Source organism: Chrysochloris asiatica, unplaced genomic scaffold (genome assembly GCF_000296735.1).
Source record: "Chrysochloris asiatica unplaced genomic scaffold, ChrAsi1.0 scaffold00020, whole genome shotgun sequence".
Lineage (NCBI taxonomy): Eukaryota > Metazoa > Chordata > Mammalia > Afrosoricida > Chrysochloridae > Chrysochloris > Chrysochloris asiatica.
In genome coordinates this window covers 213010-227015 of record NW_006408538.1, presented here as the reverse complement: position 1 = coordinate 227015, position 14006 = coordinate 213010, and the positions used below count along the sequence as shown (strand labels likewise).

At 38.3% G+C, this 14006-nt stretch overlaps 1 protein-coding gene across 1 annotated transcript in view; it reads left to right on the top strand.

Moving 5' to 3' along the window:
• The window catches only part of SLC16A9 (solute carrier family 16, member 9), a 79003-nt gene extending 72709 nt beyond the window's left edge, over positions 1-6294 (top strand). Inside the window, exons 4-6 of the mRNA XM_006835794.1 lie at positions 2471-2566; positions 4754-5671; positions 6083-6294. Coding sequence (XP_006835857.1) covers positions 2471-2566; positions 4754-5671; positions 6083-6261 — 1193 coding nt within the window. The 3' untranslated portion in view covers positions 6262-6294. The remainder of the gene's footprint in view (positions 1-2470; positions 2567-4753; positions 5672-6082) is intronic.
• The last annotated feature ends 7712 nt before the right edge of the window (positions 6295-14006 follow it).

The window sequence follows — 14006 nt, the reverse complement described above, 5'->3', positions numbered from 1 at the left end:
GTAGGAGGAATGCACAATCACTGTACCAAAAAGAAATGGTTGATGTTCAGCCTTTTCAAGAGGTATTATATGATCAAGAGCCAATGATCCTGAAGGAAGAAGTTCAAGGTGCATTGAAGGTATTGTCAAAGAACAAGGCACCAGGAATCGATGGAATGCAAACTGAAGTCTTTCAACAAAGTTAAGCAGCACTGGAGGCACTCATCTATGACAAGAAATTTGGAAGACAACTACCTAGTCAACTAACTGGAAGAGATCCATATTTTTACCCATTCCAAAGCGAGATGACCCAATGGAATGTGGTAATCATCAGACAATATCATTAATATCTCACGCAAGAAAAATTTCGCTAAAGATAATCCAAAAATGGCTGCAAACATACATTGACAGAGAATTTTTAGAGTTACAAGCCGGATTCAGAAGAGGATGTGAAACAGGGATATCATTGCTGATGTCAGATGGATATTGGCTGAAAGCAAAGAATACCAGAAAGATGTTTATCTGTGCTTTATTGACTACACAAAGGCTTTCAATTGTGTGGATCATGACAAGCTATGGACAACATTGCAAAGAATGAGTATTTCAGAACACTTAATTGTGCTTATGAGGAACCTGTACATAGACCAAGAGGCAGTACCAAGCCATAGCGACCTTATGCACAGCAGAACGAAACACTGCCTGATCCTAGGCCAACCTCACTACTGTTACCACGCTTGAGTCCATCGATGCTGCCACTTGGCTAATCTATCTCATTGGGGGTCTTCCTCTTTTTCTCTGACCCTCCACCTTACCAAACATGATTTCCTTCTCCAGCAACTGGTCTCTCCTGGCAATATGTCCAAAGTATGAGAGAGGAAGTTTGGTTATCTTGGCCTCTAAGGAGCACTAGGGCTGTACTTCTTCCAAAACAGATCTATTGGTTCTTTTTCTTCATATAACCCAATTTCTCGGGTTATTTGCTCAGCATACAGGTTGAATAAGTATTCATACAGGTTGAAAGAATACAAACTTGTCGCACACCTTTCTTAATTTTAAAACATTCAATATTCCCATATTCTGTTAGAAGAGAACACTGGATGGCTTAAAATTAGGAAAGGTGTGTGGCAGGGTTGTATTCTTTCACTATACTTATTCATTTTGTATGCCAAGCAAATAATTCTAGAAGCTGGACTATATGAAGAAAAATGTGGCTTCAGGATTGAAGGAAGACTCATTAACAACCTGTGATATGCAGATGATACGACCTTGCTTGATGAAAGTGAAGAGGACTTAAAACACTTAGTGATGAAGATCAAAGACCACAGCCTTCGGTATGGATTGCATCTCATTGTAAAGAAAACAAAAATCCTCACCACTGGACCAATAAACAACATTCTTATCAATGGAGAAAAGATTGACGTTGTCAAGGAATTCATTCTTCTTGGATCAACTATCAACACTCATGGAAGCAGCAGTCAAGAAATCAAACGATGTATTGCATTAGGCAAATCTCCTGCACAAGACCTTTTTAAAGTGTCGAAGAGCAAAGATGTCAGTTCAAGGACTAAGGTGTGCCTGAGCCAAGCCATGGTATTTTCAATAACTGCAAATGCATGTGAAAGATGGACAGTGAATAAGGAAGACCATAGAAAAATTGATGCATTTCACCTATGGTGTTGTAGGAAAATATTATAAGTACCATGGATTGTCAAAAGAACAAACCAATCTATGTTTGAAGAAATATAGCTAGACTGTTCACTGGAAGCCAGGATAGCCAGACTTTGTCGTTCATACTTCTGACATATTGTCAGGAGGTACCTGTACCTGCAGAACAATACCTTGTTTGGTAAAATTAAGGGTTGGAGAAAAAGAGGAATACTCCCAATGAGATGGATTGGCACAGTGGCAGCAGTGATGGGCTTGAGTGTGAGATTAGCACAGGATTGGGTAGTGTTTCATTCTGTTGTGCATAAGATTGCTATGAGTTCGTACCAACTCAATGGCACCTAAGAACACAGTTTCCAAGGAGTGGCTGGTGGGTTTGAAATGCCAACCTTGTGGTTCAAACAGACCTTGCAGTTGAGTGCTTATCCTACAGTGCCACACCAGGATTCCTAAAAGCTTGGTAGATGGACAGAATATCTAATGAACAAGTTTGATTAAAGTTTGCTATTTGGTAGGTGATTTAACCATTTTTCTGTCTCCCTATGATGTCTTAATTTAACTTGCAGTGTTCATTAATCCTTTAAAAATTGCATTGCTTTTTAGATGTGAACCTGGTCTCAATATGATCGAGGGACAAAAACTGAAGCTGTCCAAATGTGGCCATTGGGTTGTACAATGCCATCGAGTTTAGGAATTTATACTTTAAGCAGTTTTCCATAGTTAGCAACAGTATGTCCAACTGTAAATAAGTAATTTGTTCTTTTTAAAATTTTGCATTGAAGTCCTGCCCTCTGTCTTACTTTATGCAATGTCTTTACACATGTAGGTCTTGGATGTGGGTTATTATACACCGCAACAGTGACCATTACCTGCCAGTATTTTGACAGCCGTCGAGGCCTCGCACTTGGCCTGATATCCACAGGTACATATTCACAATAAGTCACTGTTTACCTGTCTAGAAAAGTTAATAGTTTCCAAGCCCAGAGGTGTTTAACTAGCTGTTCCCCAGATACCATTCAAGTGGCAAAGTAATTTTTTTACCCTACTCTGGTAGCGTAGTGGTAGCGAATCAGGCTGCGAACTGCAAAGTCAGCAGTTTGAAATTACCAGCTGTTCTGCCAGAGAAAGATGAGGCTTTCTGCTCCTGTAAAGATGTACAACCTCGGAAACCCTGTGCAGGGTCGCTATCGGTTGGAGCCGACTCGACAGCACTTAATGACAACAACAACAACTTCCAGAAGGAAATTATATTTTTTGCTTTATATATGGGACCAGCTATTAAAAAGTGTGGTGTTGGCGGGGTAATGTGCTGGACTTCAATGTCTGTTTGAACAGCAAGGTGGAGGGTTCAAATTCAGCAGTCGCTTCTTGGAAACCTTATACAGTGTCGCTTTGAGTTAACAACTTAACAACAACAAGATACATATGTGAAAATTCTAAGGCATTAGATGTCTGATAATGTAGGAAGAGAAAGGTTATGGGCCTAATTAAGAGTCAAATGGTGGTGAGGGTTTTGCTAAAAGAAGTAAAGAGCATTTGTGTAAAGCACCTTGGGGGAAAGGGAAGGAAAATGGAGATTCTGAAGCAGTTCCCAGAAAGACAGATGCTGATCATCTCTCTCCCAGTTCATTGTGTAACTCATAATTTTTCTAAATAAGAAATGAAATTTTAAATTTGGAATTATAATTTTATATTAAAATTTAGTAATATAATATTAGTTCTTCTTGGTTTTAAGTACCATTGAGTCGGTCCCAACTCATAGCGACCATGTATAAGATTCCCGAGGAGCAACTGATGAGTTTGAACCACCAACCTTACTGTTCAAACCAACCTTGCCGCCCAGCGCATTATCCTGCAGCACAATACCAGGACTCTATTGATTCTTATTGGCTATTACAATAAATTAATACTATTATGTTGTTATGATATATATCATTATTATAATTTAAATTATCATTTATATGGATGATAATTTCTATAGAATTTTCATGAATATATCTCATTTATCTACCCAGCCATTCTCCTGCTGTTGAATTGATCCTGACTTATGATGAGGGACCCCGTAGGGCAGTGTAGAACTGCTCCCTAGAAGTTTCGAGGCTGTAAATCTTTACAGGAACAGGTTGTCTCGTCTCTCTCTTTTGAAACAGCTGGTGGACCTTTTGGTTAGCAGCCTGGTACTTAACCCATTGTGCCACCTGGCCTCCTCATTGACCAGCATATCTAAATGACACGCTGTTTGCTCTTGCAGTAATAATCAAGAGATGATCACAGATGGGACAATATAAATATAAAAGCCTTCTGCACGGTCTCTCAGGAGCCCTAGTGGTGTAATGGTTTAACACTGAGCTGCTAATTAAAAGTTTTGGTGGTTCAAACCCACCAGCACTCTGTGGGAGAAAGATATGGCAGTCTGCTTTTGTAAAGATTGTTGTTGTTAAGTTATAGCCTTGGAAACCCTTTGGGGCAGTTCTACTTTGATCTGTATGAGTCAGATCAGATTCTGTGGCAGTGGGTTTGGTGTGGTTTTGGCATTCCATTTGACATTTAAAAATGGTGTCTGACTTTTCAGGGGATTTTTTTTTTATATATAAGCACTGGACTGACAACCACAAGGTTAGCAGTTCAAACCAACCAGCCACTCTTAGAAACCCCATACTGGGTTGCTATGAGTCTAAAATGACTCAACAGCACTTAATAACAACATAGCACTTTAGGAAACTTACTGAAAATTCTGTTACTTACGAGATACAGCTGCTAAATTTTAAAAAAAGTTTTACGTTCATCTATATTAGCTGTTAATCTACAGATATTCCTAAGAAATCGGGTGTTAAGATCAGACCTATCAAATAAGATCATTATAAGGATTAAACAAGATCATTCAGTATATATAAATGGCTTAGAACAATGTCTAACATATAAATACTAAGTCATAAATGTTCTACCAATTTTACTATTTTTTATAGTTACTATTACTATCTTCAATATTCTTTTTGTCATTTTAATATAAGGCCCATATGAATAACAGTGGTAAAAAAACAACAACTGAATTTTTGTACTATGAATGCTTGTAAGAGATCCGTAATTAAACAGTTCCATTTCCTTTTAGGTTCAAGTGTTGGACTTTTTATATATGCTGCTCTGCAAAGATTGCTGATCGAATTTTATGGGCTGGATGGGTGCTTGCTGATTGTCGGTGCTTTAGCTTTAAATATATTAGCTTGTGGCAGTCTGATGAGACCCCTGCAGTCCTCTGATTGTCCATTGCCTGAAAAAACAGCTGTAGAAAATGTTCCAGAAAGATACTCTATTTACAGTGAAAAAGAAAAGACCCTGGAAGAAAACATAAGCATTCTTGAAAAGAGCTACAGTTGTGAGGGAAAATGCAAGAGCACTTTAGCCAATGGAGACTGGAAACAGGAGGGCCCACTTCATAAAAACCCAACAACCATGATCCACACAAAAGAGACTGAAACGTACAAAAAGAAAGTTGCAGAACAGACATATTTCTGCAAGCAGCTTGCCAAGAGGAAGTGGCAATTGTATAGAAACTACTGTGGAGAAACTGTGGCTCTTTTTAAAAACAAAGTATTTTCAGCACTTTTTATCGCCATCTTTCTTTTTGACATTGGCGGATTTCCACCTTCATTACTTATGGAAGATGTAGCAAGAAGTTCAAATGTGAGAGAAGAAGATCTTATTATGCCTCTTATTTCTGTTATAGGCATCATGACAGCAGTTGGTAAACTCCTGTTAGGAATATTGGCTGACTTCAAGTGGATTAATACCTTATACCTTTATGTAGTTACCTTAATAATCATGGGCTTAGCCTTATGTGCAATTCCATTTGCCAAAAGTTATGTTACACTAGCAATACTTTCTGGGATCCTAGGCTTTCTTACTGGTAACTGGTCCATTTTTCCATATGTGACTACCAAGACTGTGGGGATTGAAAACTTAGCCCATGCCTATGGAATATTAATGTTCTTTGCTGGACTTGGAAATAGCCTTGGACCACCAATTGTTGGTAAGATATTTATCTTCAAGTTAACATATCTTACTGACTTTCTGTATAACATCTCCAGATTAAGAAATTCATGTTGTAATAGTAGAACAAATTTGCACACACACACACAAAACTACCTGAAATGGCTTATCACATGATGATTTATTGAAAATTACTTTGGCTATAATTAAGGATCTCAATATATTATTCACTCCAGGATTCATGCTCATCCTTTATTTGGGAATAACTCAAAATACCTTATTGTTTTTATCCAAATGTTAGATAGAGTCTCATCTTCTGATTCCCAGTAGACCATTTTGGAGTAAGTGGGATAATCTGCTAAGCTGTATGGTATATAAAATTGATAAAATGTAAGGGCTTGATATCCATCCTACTTCTATGACATTCATTTTTCTCTTACTTTCGTTTCAGGTTGGTTTTATGATTGGACCCATACCTATGACACTGCATTTTATTTTAGTGGCTTCTGCGTCTTGCTGGGAGGTTTTATTTTGCTGCTGGCAGCCTTGCCTCCCTGGGAAACATGCAACAAGCAACTCTCCAAGTCAGCTCCAACAACTTATTTGTACAAAGTTGCTTCTAATGCTTAGAGGAATATTGGAATATTTGCTATTGTATGCCATTTAGGAGTCCTGGTTTGGCACTATAGGATAAGCACTAGACCACAAGGTTGGTTTAAAATGCAAGGCTTGTGGTTCAAATCCGGCAGCCTTGCTCCTCAGAAGCCTTATACAGAGTTGCTATGAGTCAGCTATGACTCGATGGCACTTAACAATAGCAACAAGAACAAGCAAAACATATTTTAACAAATTCTTAGGCAAATTCTGAAGAGTCAAGACTATTTCCTCATAGCAATATATCAGTGTGGCTGACTCGAAATGAGTTTTTATTTTTTTGTTCTCTCTGCACTGTATATATATAGCCTCTCTATCTGCTGTATATTTTATCTTTTTCCAAGAAATGGGACTATTCTGTTTTACTGTTACTTACTAGTTATGGAAATTGTAAAAATAATTGGCTGGTGAACTATAAGCACTACACAAGTTCTCCTGCGTGTAAAGAAGTATAGTTTCTCAGCAGACTCTGTTAATTCCACTGCAAGGTGCCCAGAGGGATGCTTCTATTTTAGAACCGATGCCATCAGCACCATGAGATTAGTGTAATGGCCAGTAGGGATTAAACCACTCTCCTCTCTATGTAGACTAACTAGTAAATAGAAGACTTGAAGCCAACCAGCAAAAGAAAACAGTAGGAAGAATCACAATGAAACAACTGATAATTAAAAAAAAAAAAAAAAAGATTTGAAATCGCAGTCACTAGTTTTCATGATAATCATGAGTTGCTTAACATCTCTGAAATGTTCTGTGTGGTTTGGACATGATGTGATTTGTACGCTGGGCAAACACCATATTGCAACCTGGTCCTTTTTCTTTTTTTTTTTTATCATCCGGAATAAGTTTTGTGCTTAGAAGTGATCCTCAGTTTGCTGAGAGGAATTCACTTTTGTGTGTGTTCCTGAATCTACATCATTAGACGTTTCTCTGTATCTGATATAGGTCTCTTTCACATGTTAAAGTTAGCTTTGTAGTTTTCAGTGGAGCCAATTATTTTAACAGCTTGGAGAATTTTTACTTTTTCTTGAGGATTGTCATAATTGTCCAGGGCAATATGTCTAAATCCTGAGCAATAGTAGCATTCTCTGATTTCTATATCGCTTAAAAACCTTTTGTTTACCTTCCAGTTGATACTTTTCCTTTGCCGCTTGCTGTTGTTTGTCACTAGCACTGGTTTTGCTGGGCTTGGGAGTCATGATGTACTTCATTGTCATATTTTTTTAAAGAAAATTAAGCAGAGAGATGATGCTACGATCCTCAAGAGACACAAAATACACAAGATTAGATGATGCTGCCTATGAAGAAAAATGTGACACTAGGATTGAAGGAAGATTCATTAATCATCTGCGATATGCAGACGATAGAATCTTTCTTGCTGAAAGTGAGGAGAACTTAAAATACTTACTGATGAAGATCAAAGATCACAGCCTTCAGTATCAGTTGCACTTCAATGTAAAGAAAGCAAAGAGCTTCACCACTGGACCAATAAACAACATCAGGATAAATACAGAAAAGATTGAAGTTGTCAAAGACTTTATTTTGCTTGGAACCATGCTCAACACTCGTGGAAGCAGCAGTCAAGAAATCAAATGATGCATTGCATTATGTAAATCTGCTGCATAAGATCTTTCTAAAGTGTTCAAGTACAAAGATGCCAATGCCAGTTCAAGGATTAAGGTGCACCTGACCCGATTCGTGGTATTTTCTATAGTTTCATGTGCATGTGGAAATCATACAATGAATAAGGAAGACCAGAAGTAAAACTACATCTGTGTTGGAAGAAGTATAGCCAGAATGTTCCTTAGAAGCTAGGGTGGTTACTTGGGCTCTCATACTTCCGTCCTATTATCAGGAGTGACAGTCCTTGGAAAAGGACATCATGTTTTGTAAAATAGAGGGTCAGCAAAAAAGAGAACAACTCCCAATAAGATACATTGGCACAGTAGCAACCATAATGGGCTCAAGCTTAACAGAAAATGATTGTAAAGATGGTACAAGACTGGGTAATATTTCCTTCTGCTGTGCATAAAGTCATTGTGAGTCAAAACTAACTCCAACATGAGTCAAAACATACCCCGTTACACAGTATATTTTTTAGGTAGGATGTATAGTACAGTAACGTAGGTGTTTACTATGACTGTCCAGACATATGTATTATAGATTATGCAAGGTTAAATAAAAAATAGTGCTATACAATCATAACAACCTTTATTAACCAAATATATCAAAACATGAAGCCATTGCTCCTCTACATATTTTCCATGTACATCCAGACACTTCTGAAGGCAGTATTTCCATCTCTCTAACCCTGGTGTGGCGCTGAGTCAAAGTGCTGCAAGGTCAGTTTTAACCATGAGGTCAGCAGTTCAAGCTCCTCAGAAACCCTGGGCAAGGTCACTCTGGGTTGGAACCAACTCGATGGCACTTAACAACAAGAACAACAACCCGATCCAGAAGAGATTTGTTCTCTTTGATTTACACCACATCAAACAACAAGTTTAACGTGTTTGAGGACTCAAATCATGTTATCTTTCAATGTTCTTTGCATTTGGGGAGCTAAAAGAAGTTTGAAGGATGGTAGGGTGGATAATGAGCAAGTTTCCCAATGAAATCCTTATCAGACAACCCTTACTACCGTCACGGAATGAACAGGTGCATTGTTGTGATGAAAGAAATTGCTTGGTGTAAATTTCCTGGCCTTTTTCTCACTAATGCAGTTTTCAATTTTCTTAAAACTTCTTCATAATAAGCTCCTGTGATTGCCCTGTGTCCTTGGAGAAAGTCTATCAAGGTTACCACTTTGAATTCCCAAAATACAGTTGACTTCACTAATGAGTGGCTCTCTCTGCTCTGAAGGCACCCTAAGAAGACTTAGACAAGTGTATTACTGAGAAAACTTGTCTGCACTCATCCACTGATTGCAGACCTGTTAAAACACATTTTGTTTGGAATAGCCTCTGCATGGATGCACTGGAACTCAAGTAGCAATCATTTTTAACTTCCCCTTGTTTATGTACCACTTTATGCCTGGCATGATGCTCTAGGGTAAGCACTGGACTGTTAACCACAAGGTCTATAGTTCAAACCCACCAGCTGCTCCTTGGAAACCCTATAAAAAGTTTCCTTGATTTGGAATTGACTTGATGGAACTTAACAACAGCATTGCAATTGCTTTGTATACAAGAGACATGAGATATACGTATTGTGTGTAGGAAGTTGTGTTCCTTCAACCCTGTATCTGAAGTTTCTGAACTCTATTATAATCTTACAGGACCATGGACATATATATGGTCAAACATTGCCTGAACAGACATTATGAGGTGCATGACTGTATTTCATTTTATTTGCCTTGATAAAGCATCCACATGTTGTTTGATGTGTACTGAGCATAAACTGATTCAATTCCCTTTGTTGAGATGCAGACCAGCTTCCAACAGAAAGACTATCATTACTTCATTGCTGGCCACTATATATTAGGAACTCTGGTAGCATAGTGGTTACGAATCGGGCTGCGAATTTTAAGGTCAGCTGTTCAAAACTACCAGCCACTCCACGGGAGAAAGATGAGGCTTTCTACTCCCGTAAAGATTTACACCCTCGGAAACCCTGTACAGGGTCGCTATGGGTCGAAACCGACTTGATGGCACTTAACAACAACAACATTACCTCACAAGGGGTTCTGGTGCCACAGCGGCTAACCAAAAGGTTGGTGGTTCTAACTCACCAGGAGAAAATGTAGCAGTCTGCTTCTGTCAAGATTACAGTGTTAGAAACCCTGTGGGTCATGTCTACGCTGTCCTGCAGCATGGCTGTCAGTTGGATTCAACTTGATGGCAGTAGGTTATATAACCTCTCATGGAGTTGTGGGTCAGCATCTACTCATATCATGTTTCCCAAGAAGTGCTGACTGGACTCGTTTCTAAATTGGAAATGTCTGTTTCAACCATTCCGTTCCTGCAAATGGGAAACATCCATTTGCTTTGTGCCCAGTGGGGATGGATGGCACATCCTTGCATATCTTCCCGATCAAGCATTTATTTGTTACTATAAAATTTTATCACTATCTAATTTTAAGTCACAGCAAGAACTGAAACGTGTGTGTTTGTACACCTGTGTGTGTATGTGTCTGTGTGTTTGTGTGTTGTACTCTGAGTCTTTATGGGACATGAGAAGGTAAAAAGGCAATAATAAATTGATACTCAGATCCAACTTCATTTCATCTTAAAAATAGTGTTTTAGGAAGAAGATCAAAGTTGAATGAATTGTCATTTTCTGAAAAGAAATGGTTTTTAAACTTTGTTATACATCAAAATCCCCCACAAGTCCTTTAAAAAATACATAGGAAACTGGGTCCCACCTGGAGAGATTTTAATTCTGTGGTTTCAGGTGTAGCCGAAGGGTCTCTCTCTCCATATATATATTTAAATTGCTGGTTGAGTGAAGGTTTACATAGAAGCTTATCAGTTTTACATTCAACAAATCCTACACTTTGTTTTATCTCAATGATTATAATCCCCTCCATGCAACAACAATTATCCCGTTACCTCCCTGGGATTCCTATTTCCATTCCACCCACCTCCCCATCCCTTCTCAACTATGACCTTAGGGAAATGTTTAGGGTCTATATTTTTAACAAGCTTTTCAATGGATTCTAAGAACACAACCTAGGGTGAGAATGGCTGTGTAAAAGATTAGGAATAGAGAAACATTTCTTACCTTAAATAAATGATGAAAAACCAAAACTATAAAATATTGTTTCAGAGGTTTTATGACTAGCTAGTACGATTCTTTAAATAAGAGAAACCCTTCCTACTGTATTAGTCTTGTTATTTCTCATGAACTCTGTAAGATTATTTCATACTTCTATGTTGCCTTTCCTGAAAGTTACCTAAAGCACTTTACAGACATGCAGCCTCACAACACCTCTGTGAGGTTGGTAGGTAGCACTTTTCTATGTGGTAAACCTGCCATATGGGAAATTTTATAACCTATTTAAGTCTACTTAATAACGCAATAATGGAGCTGCAAGGTGCCTTGGGCCTTCTGCTCCATACTCAATCTTCTGGAATATTTTCTGTACCTCAATGTTTAGTCTCTGTCAAAGAAGGCAAATAAAATAGTGACATTAAACAACAACATGTTTTTATGTTGAAGGTTCCTTTTGTCCAGGCAATCTGGTAACCTAGAAAATTTTAACCTCTATGGCATATGCACATTCATCAATGTTGGTAGTTGTCTGACTGTCTCTTTACTCTGTCTGCTAATTTCATCCAATGTGTACATTATTCAATGTCTAGAGAATGAATTTTAAGTTACAATAAAATATATTTTTGTTTGTTTTGCATCAGTTTGATTGCTTTTTCTCCTCGTAGCCATATTTTCCTCTCAATTATAGTGGCATTTCATGTGAAATAAAAAAGCAATAAATTACCTGTTCCTACACCAGAATTTGCTGATTGAATCACATCATATTCAAAAGTCAATTTGCTGAACTCTTTTCACCACTGTCTTCTAAGAAGCTAGTCAGTCAGTCCTTCAAGATTCTCCTGAGGAAGAGAGATAATCCCTTTTAGATTATGCATACCTAATGATTTTATATGTGTTTCAAACACATTATACATTTATCTCTCATAATAACCTTGTGATATGGGTATTGCCATCCTTATAATAAAAACCATAATTTCCACAATACTATCCACAGCATGGACTTTTGGCATGGTGGTGTAGGAGAATCACTGGACTCAACCACAAGGTCGACAGTTCACACTTACCAGCTGCTCCTCCGAAACCCTAAATAGGGTGGCTATGAGTCAGAACCAACTTGACAACACTTAACAACAACATACACTGCATGGGTCCCTGGGGGATGCAAATAGGTAATGGAATTCACTGGTAACTGAGAGTGGAGGCTCCAGTCTACCCAGAGGGACGTCGGAAGACAAATCTTGGCAGCCTATTTCTAACAAATGCCATCAAAACCCTATGGGCACAATTCTACTTTGACACACACCGCTCACCATGAGTAGGATCTGAATCCATGACAAGTGGCGGAACTGGCATGGACAATGTATTAATTTCAGTAAAAAGAGTTTGAAAACATGGAGCCCTGGTGTCATAAATGGTTAATCGCTCAGCTGCCCACCTAAATGTAACCACACAATGGCTCCACAAGAGAAAGAAGTGGCAATCGGCTTCTGTAAAGACTCTAGTCAAGAAAACCCTGTTGGGTACTTCAACTTTGTCACATGGTGTCACTAGGAAGAGGAACTGACTATTCCTTGATATCACCTACATCAACAACAAAAAATTCCCAAAAGGAAAATCAGAAAAGTTTCTAGTAAACTTTTTGATTTCTTATCTAAGAGACCAATATGGAAGGGGTGATATAAAGACAGTACTGTTGTCACCAGAGAAGTCGTGCTTACGTAAACTATCCATGACTTGCCCATTTCTTAAGCATCAATGTTTAAAGAAAAAGCAATAATGAAATTATATGATCTAGAATATAATCTTTCTCTTGTGATTTGAAAGATAACTCTTGGCATTTCAGTTGCCTTGGTTGAGTTTGGGGATGACTTTGAATAGCTCCTCACTCTTCCCAGCTTGCTCCATCTCCAATAAGCCTCTTGTAAGCCAGTTGTATATATGGATACTAAAAGGAGATCAGGACCTTACTTCAGAGTCAAGAGTGGGCACTCTGAATTTGGACTTGTGGTCTCCTAAACTGTGATAAGTGGTGAGTGGACAGTCACCAGACTGCAAACCATAAGGTTGGTGGTTCAAACTCATCAGCCACTCTGAGGGAGAATGGCAGGGTTTCTGCTCCCATAAATTTTCACAGACTCGGAAATCCTATATAGAATTGTTATGAGGCAGAACGGACTCAACAGAACTAAAAAGTAACAAGCCGGTTGGTGATCTGATTTTCTCTAACTTTTAAAAACCAAATAAGGAACAATCCCCAACAACTAGGAGTTTTTAGCATTAAAAGGCATTACCTCAGATAATCTCAAACATAAGCAAACCAGATAGGATTATCTAAACTCAGAATGTTCCACGAAATAAAGGGGAGTTCTAGTCAAAGGGAAATCAAGTCTCATCTTGTATTTTGCTTAAAAGGTGTATTAGTTGAACACATGAAACACAATTTACATGAACAGTACCATATAATTTATCTCTCCCCTGTGAAGAGCAACCTTGGGACCTTTTTATGTAGTTTATGTAGTTTTTATGTAGTGTATGTAGTTCATGGTGTCTGAAGGATGCCAGGAATCAGATCTTTGTTTGAGTAAGGACTTTAACTACAATCAGGGAAACATTACCAAAGATCTACAGACACACAGATAATATTGGAAGATGCAGTATACATATTCTTACAACATGATTGCACAACTAGATTGTTGTTGTTAAAGTGCTGTCAAGGTGGTTCCGACTCATAAGAACCCTGTATAGGGTTTCTAAGGCTGCAAATCTTTGTAGGAGAAGAAAGTCTCATCCATTTCCTGCAGAGCTGCTGGTGGGCTTGAACTGCAAACCGTGTGGTTCATACGTAGTCCAGTACTTATCCTCTAGAGTCACCATGCTCCCACAACTAGATTGCCTGGGGTCCAATTCTAGCTCAGTTTCTGTAATTGGATGATTAGGAGCAAGTAATTTAGCCTTGTAAAGCCTCAGTTTCCTCATTTATTAAACAGTATGGGGCTAGCCAAGAAATTAAGTGA